At 32.2% G+C, this 17421-nt stretch overlaps 1 protein-coding gene across 6 annotated transcripts in view; it reads left to right on the top strand.

The window, feature by feature from the left end:
* The window catches only part of PHF14 (PHD finger protein 14), a 181268-nt gene that overhangs the window by 120167 nt on the left and 43680 nt on the right, over positions 1 to 17421 (top strand). For 3 of the 6 annotated variants that reach the window (XM_058180685.1, XM_058180687.1, XM_058180686.1), the window contains exon 18: positions 3702 to 3734. The exons of 2 other annotated variants lie outside the window; for them this stretch is intronic. In XM_058180685.1, the coding sequence (XP_058036668.1) occupies positions 3702 to 3734 (33 nt within the window). Of the gene's footprint in view, positions 1 to 3701; positions 3735 to 5390; positions 7595 to 17421 lie in introns of those variants that run through there. One more of the 6 variants, XM_058180690.1, reaches the window with a different exon arrangement.

Raw genomic sequence — 17421 nt, 5'->3', positions numbered from 1 at the left:
AAGTCATTGTATTGTATTCTTAGTAATGTAGAATGTTCTATACTTAAGAGTTTAATGGTGAAGGTATTTGACAATTCATTGAATCATTTTATATTGCTAAATTGTTTACTATAGGAGGCCTATATTCTGTATATGTTGATTTAATAGATGCATGTAAAATGAAATTAGAAATATAATTGAAAATATATGTAAATACAGTGCATTATTGCTGACTATGCTTAATTCTTTTGACAGATGTATTTTGATACATTCAGTGTTTGTATATAATTTATATAAATTTTGAAATAGACTATTTTAAGCTGTGAAGCAAAACAAGGTTATAATTTTCCTTTTCAAATGGAAGATTAAGTTATCCAGTGAATGTTATTAATCATTTTTTTTTGGTAATATGTAATTTTTAGCATAGGATCCTTATAACCATTCACTGGTTTTGAACAGGTATATTTGCAGCAGGTCAAAAAGATCAAGATGATATCTGCAACCACACAATTAAATCTCCAACACTTTTTTATGTTCATAAAAGAGGGGTATAGCTTCAAAATGATGATTCTTTTGGCCTATTCTTTGACAGACACCCAGATTCTGGACATTGAAAAACTTTTAAATGGTCTGGTTTCAGAGTGAATTAAAAATGGTTACAGTGGAAATTCTAGGAAATATTTCAAACTAAAACTCCTTGAAGATAAATACCTGAAAGCAACGTGAATAGGAATAATTTATTAATAATGTTGTTGTTGTTTTTTGCCAGCAATGTTAACTTTAAAAACAGAACTTTGGTACATAGCAATCTTACCTTTTCTTTGTGATAATCTTAGTTAATTTTTATCTGTTTTCAGCATGGGAAAATGTAATGGCATTTGAATAATATTAGAAATGCTTTATAAAGATTTCTTGTTAATAATAGTTCATCATAAAGCAGTCTCTCTTTAGTTTTAAAACAATTTTTTTTTTGTAGAATCATAATCCATTTGGTGAATAATACTTCACTTTAAGTAAAACAGTTCAATGACTTTCATTTTAAAGGTCTTTTGGCATGTTACACTGCAAGTGTTAATTATCTAATGAGTGCTTCCAAGTTTTACAAGTTTTTGGGCTCAGTTCAGAAAATACCTTTATCAGTTGCAAACAATTTTTTATTACCTGCATAAAACCCAGCTGTGGGATGAGATCGTGTGTAGCAGTCCATCTCGTGACTGTGTTTCCCCATCTAACTTTTAATTAGTGCATGATTTCTCTTTTCTATCCCACATTTCTCTGTGTGAGAGAAAAGCCAGCACATTGGAATTCTTAGTTGGGGCCTTACATTAACTTATATATGTATATATATGTAGCTCACACAAACACAGACATTCCGATGGACCATGCATGAGAGAAATCCATTGGAAATGGAAAAGTAAGTAAATCTTGCCTGATCAATATTCTTTATTTATGACAGTGAATTGCAGACTGCAGAGCCAACCTGTCAACACCACCTTTTCTTTCCACCATTAAATCTTATTTTCTGTACACATCAGCAGTTTCGTGTATATGTTCAAATAATGAAATAGCAGTGCTTTCTTTTTAGCTTTTAGTTTTTGCATACAGTGTTCTTATACCAGTGTAATCAGAGTCAGAAAGTATTGTTCCAAATGAAAATTATAAGAGAATATTAGTGTTTACTCACCTGAGCAGTGTGGAGATGAAGATGCTCACCTCCTAGTTGGTTGAAAGTTCAATCCGAGGCAGCAACAGATGTTTCTCTGTCAGGGCACAAAGAGAAAATATCTGCTGTGATCTCCGTGTAGGCATTAGAAAGGGTATTCAGCCAGTAAATATACAGTTGCCCCCAACACCACCCTGATAACAGGATTGTAAAAAGAAAAAAAAATTAATTCACCTACTATTAAAATCATCAACTTAATGTAAACATTTTGAGCTTAAATGTTTTGAGTAAACATTTTGAGTTCTTTTAATTCCAGAGTAATCTAATTCTTGCAGGGGTAAGTACAAAAGTGCAGAAGGAGATCTTTGAGCTATTGAGGACAAAACAACTGTTTCACCCAAACACTCTTATTCTCAATTTTAAGTAGCCTTGAAAATTGACTAATTGTTCTATGTTGTACGCATTACTGAGGATCTCCTGACTTCTTTTGTTGCTTGCCTTGATTTGGATATGGTGAACTATACTAGTGATGTCTTTGTCTGATTTGAGATAGGATGGCTTAAGGAATATATGGAAAATGACTGAGGATCTGTACGTAGAGCCTGCTATAAAAAGTAGCATCATTCCTCTTTGCAGGTCAATGAACATCTGTTAATATGGGGCACAAGTGATTTTTGCCTTTTCTGTCACTAAAAGTGGCTGTTGAAGAACCATCACATACATTGTACCGATATATTTAAAATATTCCCTCTTTATAGGCAAGTTAAAAAATGGAAAATGCTTTACAAATAGCGCATATATGAACATCACTACTATGTTACTATGGGCAATAATATGAATTAGAAAGTCAATATTGCTTCTGATGAAATATTTTCTTAATAATCTTAAAAATATATTATTTGAATACCTACTTTTGAAGACTGTTAGTCAAACAGGTTATTATAGAAGACAACAGTCTGGGGTTAAAGAAAATTAAATATAAACTTTAATTGTCTTTCACATTTTAGTTTCCCTAATCTAGAATAACTCAATTACAGTAGTGATGGGTCCACCATTTGAGTACCTAAAAGGCCAGATTGGGGATAGATTATCTTGGAGAAGATTTGTCTCTTAGATCATTAAGAATTATAGTGTGGTGATACATAATAAAATTTCAATTTCAGTTTTTTGGTGTCTTTTGAAGTATAAAAAAGCCTCTAAGAAAATCTGCTAGAATAGAATGTTTATTTTAAAGCAGCAATAGGACAAATTGTCACATGTAAATCCAGGACTTTGAGTATAGTTACTGTCAAAAATATTATAGCCATTGATAGTATCTAGCTATATAATTTGATTTGGGTCAGCCTTTTTAAAAACAACAATAGTGTTCAGTAGTTATTTTGCTAGTTTTGCATAATGCATAATTTAGAACAGGTGATATTGTTTCCTAGACATTTCCAGATTTTACTGGATGTTGTGCAAACATTACCTGAGCAATCAGTGTTAGTTACAGTGTAATGAAATCACAATCACTTGTGAAACAATGTGTGATACCTTGCAGAAAGGCTTTTGCAAGCAGAAACAAAGTTATATACTACTTGCATAAAGATGAAAATGGGTTTCTTAGGAGGTAGTTAGGCTAATTAAATTAGGAAAAAGAAAAAAGATTTCCTTAGACCTTTTCCTTAGACTTTATCATGCTTGACATTCCTTACTGAAAGCAATTTGTTTTTTCAACACAGGACAAACAAGTACTACAGTAACATATAATTTTAATTTAGGCTAAGAGAGTATGTTTGAGACTAATATGCAGATTCCCCTTGGATTCTTTTTTTTTCTAATTGGTTTCTAAAGCAGCATACTCTAGTGAATAAGAGTAGAGTTGTTACAGAATATAAAGGCAATGTAGTCATTTTGTTCCTAATATTTCTCCAGGAGTTTTCAGTTTTAAGATTTTGGATTTGCCTGCCATCTGTGAAGTGTGGGCTTGCTCTCTCCCCTTGAAACTAATGCTTAATTAGATCTTGCCCTGTACTTTTCATTTCTACTAACTGCAAAATACCTTATGTGTTAAATATAGGGTGAAGTGGATGGAATGAAAAACAAGTATCAGGTAATTGTTAAACATGTAAAATTAGATATTTATTTTCTAATTTAAATAACAGTGATTGTTGGCATATATACATTGATTTTAGTATGAATATTTAACTGTTAAAATAGTCCAAATGATTTTGCATTATAGTAGCATTTATATCTTATGGAATACAGACCCACAAAATAATTGTATGTTCATTACAGTTCATTACAGTATAGAGCCAAAACCATAGATTGTGTTAAGTACAATTGTGTTTTGGCCAAAAAGAAGCCTGTTGCAAAGAATCAAAAAAAAGAAAAGAAGAGCTGACGCAAGGCAAAGGTGAACACAGGTTTATGCTTACTATATTTAACTAAATCCCTAGATTTGTGTCTAATAGCCCTTTTGGCTTTAAGATAGAGTAAGTCCTCAAAAAAGGGATTTTAACCTGTCAAGAAATCCTTTGAGATTCATGGGCAAAATAATGTATATATGTACCAACAATGGCTGATTTTCTCCCTTTTGACAGACCACTTACATCTCATTAACTTGTCAGGTTCCACCATTGAACCAGATTTAAATCCCCAAGTATGCTTGGAAGAATGGCCCTAGCTTTTTCAAATGGACATAATTCCCTTCACTCAAAAGGTGCATGCTTTCATGTCTGAACGGCCATGTTACTTGTGGGCTAATTCACAATGCTGCTTTCATCAAGGATCATGTGAATGTTTTGGCAGCATTGTTTTACCATTCATCATGCTTTGTCAACTTTGTGCTCCTCCATACCATATATTGAAAGAACATTGCTGTAAAGATTCTTGCATTTGGAGGGGAAGATTTCTTTTTAAACACATAAACTATGCAACTAAAGATATTAAAGAGCATTACTAAATACATGATTTGCAATGTAAAACATTCATTAAGATGATATCTAGTATTTCAAAAGGAAAGCCTATCCCATCCAAGTAAATCTGCTCTATAGTTGCACAGTTCTTACTTTTATAATTTCCAGAAATTAGTTCTGTTTCCTTATAAGTTGATTTCTGTATTTCCCTTTGGAGCAATAGATAACAAGTCTATTCCATTTTTTTCATAATTGCTCTTAAAATGTTTAAGAATATTATCTTTCCCTATTCTAGATTAAACAATTATTAATATGGAACTTATTTTTATAAGCCACCCAGAATCACTGAGAATGACTAAAAGGCCATACAAATTTTCTTAAATAAATAAAAATTTAAACCCATGCCTTTGAATAAACATCAAAACAGCTGTTAGCAGTTTGATACTTTTATATTCTTTGGACTATAATTCCTAGTTATTCAAGCAGAATATTTTAAGAGTGCAAGACTGGAAATGGAGCAACTTGGAAAAAAAAGGGTACTTAAATATTTAATATTCAAGTGTCTAGTCAAACTTAGTAACCTGGTGCCTGTTTCAACAACCTCTTAAGCTATTTACCGGTATATTGATGATGCTTGGAATGTATTATGCAGACACAACAATAATCACTTAAGTATTGTTCTTCAAAAAAAGTTATGTTAACATACATTCTAGTAGAAACAGGCACTCCTATTGTAACATTTATTTTTATTTATTTATATCCTGTCTTTATTATTTGTATAAATAATTCAAGGAGGCAAACATACCTAATACTCTTTCCTCTTATTTTCCCACAACAACCCTGTGTGGTAGGTTGGCTGAAAGAAACTTACTCGCCCAAGGTCACCGGCCTGGCTTTTATGCCTAGGATGAGACTAAAACTCACAGACTCCTGGTTTCTAGCCTGGACTCTTGGATATAATATCAGTAGTGCTAGACACTGTCTTGAAAAAGGGACCACAGTGATTCTCAGTTTTACAGTTTCAAACTGGATGTGCATATTTTTACTGGAGAATTGTCAAGTTATCATTGTTAGAATATGAAAGAATTTATATATAATATTATAAACTATATTTAGCAAAGAACTATAATTGAATTTGCCAACTTTTCCTACTCAGAAAAATCATTTAGATAATGAATTCTGCAGGAGACCCAGGATGCTTTTGGCTTCCCCAAAAAGATGCTAAATTGCTTAAACTCTACACGCTATAGTGCAGACCATCTACTTGAGTGTATCAAATGACTATTGCCTTGGAAATATTATTTTATTATTTCTTCTTGCTAATGTAGATTTGTTATTGCACTTTGCTTTGGTCACATTTAAACAGCTATTGAATTTGGAAAATAAAATATACCAGACTGAACAGTATCTGCATTAAATAAGTTTGTCCTAGACTGAAGTCCTGAGAACCTGAATAGCTTGAGTGGGCAAACTGTTGAGGAGCACATTTATTACAAAACTTGTATCACTGTATTGGAAACATATTCCATACTATGCAAGGATATTTGCTATGTAGTTGATAAAGTCATATTTGCCAGTAGGAATAGTAATGAAAATAAATGGACAGCATTCCAGTTTTTCTTATTGAGACCCATATAATTTAATTAAAAGCTGATGGTGGACAGTGAATACCAAATAAAATAAAATTTAGAATAATTCTTCATAATTCATAACTTTGATTATGTACTGCCTTTCTTTTGCACAAAAAAGATTCAAAAATATTATGTAGGCTTGAAGCAAATATTTGCCATATTTGCTCTAAAAGAAAGATCAGAAGCATTTCGGTGTGTGTATAACAATTAATTAATTTTCCATATGTGTCTTTTTAAGCCACTGGCATAATGGAAAGCTGAAGATACGGCTTTAAAATTCAAGGCAATGGAATTAAAATAAAATGTGCCTCAAGCAGATTGGTGTCAGGTGTTATGGCTTTGATGCTAAAGTCTTCAAATCCAAGCACTGAGCATCTTAGAACTATTTTAGGTATCATATTAATTTTCCAATATTATGTCCTACTTTTTTCCAAAGAAATTTCAGGAATGTTATATAATCCCCCTCATCAGTTTTATTGTAACCATAGTTTTGTGAACTAAGTAACCGAAGAGAGATAGACCAACATTGCTCAGAGGGTTATATGGCTGAGTAGAGATTTGGATTTGAACTTTTTACCTAGTTTAACAATTGTGTTAGAAGAGTGAAACGGTTATGTCGAATGAATGGCATTTTCTTAAATGCTGCTGAATCCTCCCTGCTGCTTGCTACCAGTTTACCCTGCTGTAAGCACCTTTGAATTTGAATAGATTGAACAGAGAGCTCACTAGTCCTTGTGACTATTTTCATTTAATTTGTTCAGCAACCCTAGAATGTATTTTAAAAATGCATTTTATCTACATTTCTGATTAACCTGACCTAATTTTCTCATTTAGCAATAAAAATTGACCACAGTTCAAACCATCTTCCCATATGAGTTGCTTTGTCCATAGTTTTTGTCCTGTACACAGATTAGCAATTGGAGACTCTCTTGTTCTCGATTTTCCAATGTATCTATTATTTCTATATTACTGTTCCACATGTTCATTGTTAGCATTTCTGTAGGGCGTAAAAATTCTTATCCTGGATTGGTTCATGGGAGATATCTGTGTATAATCATCTATAGCCAATAGTCTTCTATAGGTAGAGACGCCAAACCAATTTTCTCATAGTCATATCTTTATAACCACCCACATGTCATGTCTGATAGCTAAAAAGTACATTTTGATTCATTTTTAAATTGGATTTGTTTTTAAGATTCCTTATAATATGAATTATAAACCAATTTACCTAAAAATTGTAGCACAATTTCTTTCTATTAACATTCTGTAATTGCAAAGTTTGGTTATTATTTACTTACTTACAAGAACCCAACTTAATTTTAAGAATGACATTCTTGAAAAAATAGATATGGCTCTTCCTCTTCAGAAACTTTCGCATGAACTGTTAATGCTACAAAACTTAGTGCTTATGAAAATATATACACTATTAATGGTTATTTAAAATGTACCGGGTTTTAGTAGTCAAATATCAGAGGAAAATGGAAAAAAAATTAACTTCCAAAAAAGTAGCCCTTGAAAGTATGCAACAAACAATAATCATCTATGGCCTAAAATATAGTATGATGTATTTATATAATTTTTAAAATAGCTTTTTAATCTCTCTGTATGCTGCTGCATGCCTAACAATTGATTCCCATTTCTGTATCATTTCCTTAATAATATTTTGTTTTTATTTTCATGCTGTTTTAGTTATCTATATAGCAGCCTATGCAGGAAGAAAAAAATCATGGCATAAATCACAGCTTAGTTTATTTTCAAAGTAATATTACATATATATTTCCTAATTCCTATCATGCAGTTAATGTATTTTAGTTAATGCAGATCTACTATTACTTTTGTTCAAATTTTTCAAAGACTGTAGATGCTTCAAAATCAACAAACAATTCCCTACTGGTACACTAGGTATAGTACTAATTATTTATTTGTATTCTATTTTTCTGGTACACCTGCCAAGAGCACGTGAAGCACAATTACGAAATTTAAAAAAAGTAAATTGGGTACCAGTGTTGGAAAACTGAAATATATATTAAAATTATCATTTTGCACAAAATAAAAGTAGAATGCTAATGGTAGAAAAAATACATTGTGATTGGAGAGTGGTTTTATGAAAAATAAACCATATTTATTAAACATATATAAAATCCAAACAGATTTATTAGCTGTCTAATAGTCCATTTATAACCATGTTTTCATGGATTCAACTGATAAACGTACAAATTGTGTCATGTTTTTGTTATCGTATTATGAAATGTAACTCTGCCATATTCACTTGCTTACTTCACTCAGTATTGTAATTATTTTTTCTAACAGTGCAGTGGCTTTTGCAGTCTCTGCCTAAGAAAATATGCAGAGATCATTTTCTGAATCTGAATGACTTCTAAGAAGATCATAGTTTTTATTCTTATTTGAATGCCTCATTGAATTATTTAAATCAAATTACCCTTTTTTGTTCAGTCAGAACAGTTCTCTGAAGAGCTTGTACTTGTCTATTTATTATATTTACATTGTTGCAAAAGACTAATAGGATGAACCTGTATACTACAATGTGTTTATTGGAGCATGGCAGTGAAATTCTTATTTATTTAGAATTTTTCTTCGTACAATGGTGAACATAAGTTCATTTTTTTATTTTTGAGAGGAAAATGAAATATTAATGAAATTTGGACAATGCATTTATGAATAAAAACCACAGAAAATAAAAGATGTCTGATTTGAACAATCAGGTACTGTATATATGCAGAAGAGAGAACCAATTACTTGATTTTTATTATTTTTGCTTTTAAAAATATTTTCTTTCCATCAATAGTTTACACATAAAAATAGTTTTAAGTTTGTTAAAATTAACTGCTCCAAATTACACAATATTTTGTGACTTTGTAGCTGGTTTTAAAAATATTTTTCTTTATTTTAGCTTGTCACTAAATGTATCTTTCATAAAGGATGAAAGTGATTATGTGGTTCAAATGTTTACAAACTCCATTGAATGTACGTGGAGTTTTTTGTACTTTGAATCTTTTGCCTTGAAGACTTTATAGCACAATAATCACTATCAAACACTACACAGGTAGTTTTCAAATTATGACAAAGATTGCTATTGCTAACCAATGTGGTTATAAAGCACATCACCACATCACTTAGTGATTGCAGGCCAGACAGTCTAGGTCATAACTTGGAGAAAAGGTTTGTAAAACAGAAAGCAGATATGTAGATAGTTGTTGACTTACAACCATTCATTTAATGACCATTCAAAGTCACAGTGGCATTGCATTGACTGTTTTTCACACTGTTGCCGCATAAAAATTCAGATGTTTGGCAACTAACATGTATTCCAGTGTTCCAGGGTCATGTAATCACAGTTTGCGACCTTCTGATGAGCAGAGTCAATGGGGAAGCCAGATTCACTTAACAAGTGTGCTACTAATTTAACAACTGTGGCAAGAAAGGTTGTGGATGGGGCAAAATTCACTTAACAACTGTCTTGCTTAACAACAGAAATTTTGGGCTCAATTGTGATTGCAAGTCTATTTAACTACCTGTAGTTAAATAGAAAGCAGGTAAGGAATTTTGGATTGCCATAGGGAGGGAGATCCTGGGAGGACCAGTGCAGGACATGCATGAATTGGAGAAGGGGTGCTGTGGAGTGAGGCACGCGAAGGAAAGTCAGAGGAATGAGGGTGCAATGTGTGTGTGTGTGTGTGTGTGTGAGAGAGAGAGAGAGAGAGCAAGGGGTGGAGAACACAGTGCGAGCACAGATATGAGCAAACAGGACAGGCAGATATGGTGCATGGAAGCACAGAATGGTCAAGTGAATCATGATTTCCCCTGTCACCTCCCCATTGACTGCTTGTTGGAATAGAGAGTAAGTCTAAAACTGTAGAAAACTGCAACAAATGCCTGATTTTGTTCACATGACTGTGGGTGCTAGAATAGCTAGAATTTTAAGTTCCTTTTATTCAGTATTATAGCTTTGAATGGTTTCTGAATGAATGGATGTTACACAAGGATTACCTACATTTGCTGTGGATGTCATATTGTATTCCTTTGTTAGAACTACTAATGTGCTAACAGTAAAATCTGTTAGGTGTTATTAATTTTCAGCTATTTTTTAAAATAAAGCTTCAGTATCATATTAACTTAACGAGTGCTTTAACAAAAAAATGTTTACAAGCATATATTTGAAATAATAGAATAAGTACTTTGCTAAACTTCAACAATATGCTTTCAAATAAGTAATTTAGTCTAAAAGTTCAAATTTCAATTATTTTAATTAACTTCAGACTGTAAATATTGAGCATTCATTATTTATACATTGAACAGATAACTAACGGCAGAAGAGATCTAAAAATAAGCAATCGTGACAAAAATCTTATGGAGATAACATACAAGTATATCCATTTTTCATCCAGCTATTACTTTCATTGATAAGAGGAGTATATGAATTATGTGACGATCTCAGAGTAGTAGAATTATTTTTAAAAGGATTTTTTTTGAGGGGGAGAGAGATCAATCTTAAAATAATCTGTTCCCCATCCCATCCCAAAATACCAGGTGTGTGTATCCTGAGAAATTATAGGATGCTTAGGAAAAATTGAAGAAAAGAGGCAAGAAGAAATAGATATTTTGGAAGAAATATTTGCCTTGTTAGAATGCTGAAGAACAGCTGTCAACACATGTAGGTTCCACAGGAAAGTATATTGGAGTTTAAAGGTTTAGCTATTTCTGTATTTAACTATTTAGCTATTTAACCCAGTTTCCATCAAAAGTATTGTATAATAGAAATGGAGATTGTATACTGTTTTTAAACATTCATAGTACTATGAAAAATGTCCTAAGAGGTTGAGTGTAACAGAAGAATGAAAATAATTTGCATTTGCAAAAAAAAAGAAGAGGCAAATCAATAAAATGTTAAGTGTACTCATATACATATAGATAGCTCTCATTTAACAATTCATTTAATAACCAAAGTTATAGCAGTGCTAAAAAAAAATGACTTATAGATGTGCAATTATGACTTTCACAGCGTTCTAATGGTTATGTGATCAAGATTCTATCACATATGACAATAGTTGCAGCATCCCACAGTCACAGGATCGCCATTTATGACCTTTCCATTTGGCTTCCAACAAGCAAAGTGAGGAAATCTGTAGAAAGTCACAAGTCACCCTCACATGAGGTCTCACTTAATGATCATTTTTTAAACAATGGCAACTGGGACTACCAGAGCTGCTAATTTTACTAAGACTTGAGCAAAATATGGCAAAGTAATAAATGTGAGATAGTTATAGGAAGCAGAAAAGCTAGCAAAGATTTATTCAGTGATAGAAGCAAAGAGAAAGTTTGGAATTCTTAGTAAATTAATAAGCTGTTTATAATTCTTGAATGCATTGCCAGTTCTTTGTGATCTCCATGCAATCCTGCAAGAAAAATTCTAGGATCTTTTCCATCTCCAGCATATTTTTATCTGTTTCTTTAACTAGAACATTTTTGTTCTAGTTGCAGAGTCCAAAACATCCAGTTATGGTTGTTAGATGTACTTTTGTAATATTTTAGATGGCTCATATGAAATATAAGCATGCTGAGATGAATTGCAATGTTTTGGTATAGAATAGAATAGAATAGAATAGAATAGAATAGAATAGAATAGAATAGAATAGAATAGAATAGAATAGAATAGAATAGAATAGAATTTTTTATTGGCCAAATGTGATTGGACACACAAGGAATTTGTCTTGGTGCATATGCTCTCAGTGTACATAAAAGAAAAGATACCTTCGTCAAGGTAGAACACTTACAACACTTAATAATAATCATATGCTACAAATAAGCAATCAAGAAACAGTATCAGTGTAAATCTTAATGATACATGCAACAAAGTTACAGTCATAAGTGGAAGGAGATGGGTGATGGGAATGTTTTGGTATTATAGGATTATATCAGGCTGTAAGCTTTACAGAACTGGCCATTATCAGAGTATAGTTTCTATTTTGTGTTTGGAATATAAAAGTACTCTTGAAGAGCCAAAGTATGTGAAATAATAGTCTCGTTTAGTCCCTCCCTCCCTCCCTCCCTCTCTCTCTCTCTCTCTCTCTCTCTCTCTCTCTCTCTCTCTCTCTCTCTCTCACACACACACACACACACACACACACACACACACACACACACACACACAGGACAAATCCATCTTGAAAAAATTTCCAGTGAATTTAGCAGAGTAATATTCTATATAATTTTCAGTGTCTTTAATTTATGAAGACTGAAGAATTTTCCAGCTTTCAAACCAGCACTAGTTTTGACCTTTCAGTTACTGTGAGCTCAGCAAAAGATTGCTGATTAATTTTGCTACTAAAATGGTAGCTGGAGTGTTCATTCCTTTTTTAATAAATAGATCCATTTTAATACTGCTGCTGACTTAGATATAATAAAATGTCCTTTGCATTTAGCTTCCACTGTATTAATAATTGCATCTGTATTAGCAGCTTGCAACAAATGATTTTGGAACACTCAGCTAATTTGCATTAAATCAAATACACAGCATCATCTGTTTTATCTTACTCCTGGCACTTTTCAATCCCATAGGGCAAACTTTCTTATTCACAAGTCTGAACACATGTGTATATGCAACATGTTTTGTAGAAACTTTTTACAAGGACAGCATTTATTTGCAATCTTTATTCTTAACAGGACAAATACAAATAAGTGTGACAACTAAAGAATATTGCGGAATGAAGAGATTTAGAATTTGTACTGTTTTCTACCCAGATAAAGTTCTGTACTCAGATATAAAAGTTTACAAAATATTATTTTACATTATTGCCACCTATTTGTACAGTTACTTGAGAAATCATATAGGATAATGAAGCATTCCTTATCTGAGACTCAATGAAGAAATGATTCTTAGTAAAGTACTTCAAATGAAGAATAATATGAAATAAAGTACTTCATTTCAATGAAGAAATGATTCTTAGTAAAGTACTTCAAATTATAAATGATTGATAGCAAAGTATGAAAAATTGACTTTCTATATGTTAAAAAAATTAACACTTGATATGCTTGATTATTTATTTAAATCTATAACACTTTTATTATTTTTGTAAGTAACTCAAGGCAGCTATCGTACCTAATATGCTTCCTCCTACTTTTTGCCTCACAAAAACATCTTGTTAGGCAGGTTGAGCTCAGTGACTGAGCCAAAGGCACCTACTTATTATATCATTTCAGAATCATATAACCTGATACATGACAGTCTTTAGAAATATTGCTTATAATCAATTGAAGTTTTATTATTCAAATGTGTAGATTTAGGTCAGTAAGTGTGTGTGTGTGTACACATTATCACTTAGGGGTGTACTCACTTTTGTTGCCAGTTTAGACATTAATAGCTGTGTGTTGCATTATTTTGAGGGGACAGCATATTTACACTGTTATACAAGCTGTATACTCACTACTTTACATTGTAGCCAAGTGTCATTTCTTCAGTGTTGTCACATGAAAAGATATACTTAAATATTTTTTAGGATGGCTGCATGCCAACTCATATAGATTTACTCTCCATAGGAAGCTCCCATAAACAATATATTGTGTAGTAGACATTATCTTACAGCATCTGTTTAATAATTCCTTTAAAAGCCTATTGGACATACTGGAAATTAAACCTGACACTTTTTGCACTTTCCTGTAGCTTGTGTGAATGTAGTGAAGCTAACACTACAATATTAGCATGATTAGTGAATTTTTGATCACTTAATCTTTTAATGCTACAATACAAAATATGTCTTGAGGTAATGGACATTTTTCTAATGAATATGTAGCATATGTGTTACTGCAATTTCCATATGTCCTAATCATTTTTTTACAAACCTTGAAGCCATTCTAATTAAATTACCATTTAAAATCCATATAAGAAAGAAATCAAAGGAGACAAATCCTTATTTGATCAGAATGTGATAATGTATAGTATTCACAAGAGGTTTTTAAGGCACATCTTTCAGATGTATAGAACAACAAGCAGTAGAGTAGATTATAAAATTGTACTGCATTTTAAAAGGAATTTTAAATTATATTCAACAAAAAATTAAAACATTGGTACGCTTTTTTCCCGAAAAACTTTTTCATAGCTTTTCTTCCAAAAAACTGCTTTTCTATTTTGTGGTTCTACAAACTAACCACTGTCTTTGGCTTTTCTGTTTATAAAAGTCTTTGTTTGTAACTTGGGTTTCAAATTCATTACTGCAGTCAAGTAGTTCAGAGCCTGGTGCAGGAGATAAAACCTTTGCAAATGAAGAGAGAATCCATTTTCCGTATACCTCAGGCCACATAAAATTGATTGCAGTAATAAAATGACAGCACCTTGTAATATACTGACGGCTTTTTAATTTGAAAACTAGCTTGTCTGATTCAAAGCTTGTTTAAAGCTAATTTATGGCTTGTGTAATTTTCAGCTGAATCCTGAGTAGAGGATGATATATGAAAACTGATAGAGTTAACATAATATATTCAAATGTATTGTTACAGAAAGATTTTTTTTTCAAGTAGCAAGTTTTTCAATATGTGTTTAATGTTTAAATTAAACATTAGCATCTGTATGGAATACTAGAGCCACTATTCTTTAAAAGAATTGTAGTAAATATCAAGAATTATTTAAACCAAAGAGGAGTAGAAATAGATTTGTTGAATCTTCATGCATACAAATTTGAAGTAAGAGGGAAGAAGTAAAGGGGAAGGACAAAATTGTCCCAGTCCTTTCCTGTTCAGTCTATATCTGTGCAGTTCATATCCAAAATCTGCACTGCTTTCGACCGTTTTTATAAAAATGCTGTTTTTTCTTCCACTGGAATATTATTAAAAAGCCTTTGTAAATCTTGAATATGGCCCTTAGGATTTGAAACTTCCCTTTTCCTTTTCTTTTCCTTTTCCCTTTTCTTTCTTGAAATAATAGAGCTGAGCCATGCCCAATTTTGCACTTTTAATTATTGAAGATATTTAGGAATTAAAGATTGAATTGCTTAGTTCACATTGTTTAAAATATCTGAGCATATATTCAGAAAGCCTGATCAGAGCCTACAATCAAGGAAGTGAGCTAACAGCAATATTTCTGATCATTTCAAGGAACTGATTTCAACCAATCAAAACATAGACACTGTGCTGATTTGTATTTTTTAGCTTTCTTTTTAATTGCCAGAGCAGTACTGCAAGATATGATCAGTTGCCAGTTGACTCAACAAAATAAGATTCTTAATTTCTTTCCAGGAATTATTGCTTGTCCCCAGAAAAGCTGGAGGGATATATCCTTTAGATAGAAAGAAATAATATTCATAAAGACTTTAAGCTGAATTTTGTGTAGGTTTATTTTACAGATGAGATTTTGTTTCATTAGCTCGGAACAGAATTATTATCCCAATCAGAGATATGCCATCAGGAATGGAAAAACCTTACATTTTTCAGTGATTTGCATGTCCTTAAATATATGCTGATAGGATGTTAGCAAGAAATATGAACATCAGTTCCTGGAGATCCCCAAGCAACAGAAAAGATAACTCTATGTATAGAAATGTGAAAGGGCTATTGTGCATGATTCATTATGTTTGCAAAGTAATTGGTCGACCAAACTATTATCTTAAAACTTACTCCCATTTAAGGCTTTTTTTAAAGAAATATTGTAATTAATTTTTCCATATAGAAGAAATGTTAAACATTAGAAGCACATACTTTACATTCTTTGCAGGGGTATCTAATATAACTTGATAATGATCATTGCAACAGGCAAGAGTAGCTTAGGCAAAGATTAATGTATTTGTTCAATTTTTATATAGATTAATAAATTCCGTTTTAAAGCTTATAGAGGAAGCAGAGTTGTTTTGAATTCTTATCTTAAGTACAATGGAAGTTTAAACATAGAGGTTAATTAGTTACAAAATAAAATACAAAATATGCTGAGCTATTCCATATTATTTTGATATTCTGCTACACCTACCTCTATCGAATTTTCTTTTCCTAAAACATAACCTAAGCTTGAGTAGTTTTGGATATAGATTACCATATGAAAGAAAATTTATGTTGAAACCAACATTGAGTTATTTTTATCAGACTCCTTCCAAAAAAATAGATGGTCAGATACCTGAAGTTAAGGTATACATAAAATGGAAAAACTAGTTTTGATCTTGGAGCAATGTTCCTTACCAGAAGATTATTTTGGAATGATTCTGGAAGATTGTAATCCAAAGGAATAAAAGTGAATTGTGAGTCGCAAAACTTGAAACTTTTCTTCAAGTGTTACAGTCATAGGAAATATTTGGAAATTAGATATGAGTCCATTACTCCCTTGCTTTTTTGCATAAGTAGATGATCTATCAATCCAAGTTGCCTGCTACCTCTCCACCAATTTATAGACAGATTGACACAAAACAGTTCTTTTCCTCTTCATATTATAATAATAACAGAGTTGGAAGGGACCTTGGAGGTCTTCTAGTCCAACCCCCTGCCCAGGAAGAAAACCTTACACCACTTCTGACAAATGGTTATCCAACATCTTAAAAATTTCAGTGTTTGAGCATTCACAACTTCAGCAGGCAAGTTGTTCCACTCATTAATTGTTCTGACTGTCAAGAAATTTCTCCTTAGTTCTAAATTGCTTCTTTCCTTGATCAGTTTCCACCCATTGCTTCTTGTACTGCCCTCAGGTGCTTTGGAGAATAGTTTGACTCCCTCTTCTTTGTGGCAACCCCTGAGATATTGGAATACTATTATCATGTCTCCTCTGGTCCTTCTTTTAATTAAACTTAAACATACCCAGTTCCTGCAACCATTCTTCATATGTTTTAGCCTCCAGTTCCCTAATCATCTTTGTTGCTCTTCTCTGCACTCTTTCTAGAGTCTCCACATCTTTTTTACATTGTGGTGAGCAAAACTGAATGCTATATTCCGAGTGTGGCCTTACCAAGGCATTATAAAGTGGTATTAACACTTCACGATCTTGATTCTATCCCTCTGTTTATGCAGCCCAGAACTACATTAGCTTTTTTGGCAGCTGCTGCACACTGCTGTCTCATATCTAAATGGTTGTCCACTAACACTCCAAGATCCCTTTCACAATTACTATTGTTGAGCAAGGTACCACATATACAGTACCTGTGCATTTTGGTTTTTTTGCCTAAATGTTGAGCCTTACTTTTTCATTGTTGAATTTCATTTTGTTAGTGTTCAATGTTCAAGTCTGTCAAGATCCTTCTGTATCCTGAGCCTATCTTCTGTAGTG

Source organism: Ahaetulla prasina, chromosome 4, assembly GCF_028640845.1.
Source record: "Ahaetulla prasina isolate Xishuangbanna chromosome 4, ASM2864084v1, whole genome shotgun sequence".
NCBI classification, from domain to species: domain Eukaryota; kingdom Metazoa; phylum Chordata; class Lepidosauria; order Squamata; family Colubridae; genus Ahaetulla; species Ahaetulla prasina.
The sequence above is the reverse complement of the archived record's forward strand: the minus strand, read 5'-3'. Positions and strand labels throughout refer to the sequence as shown.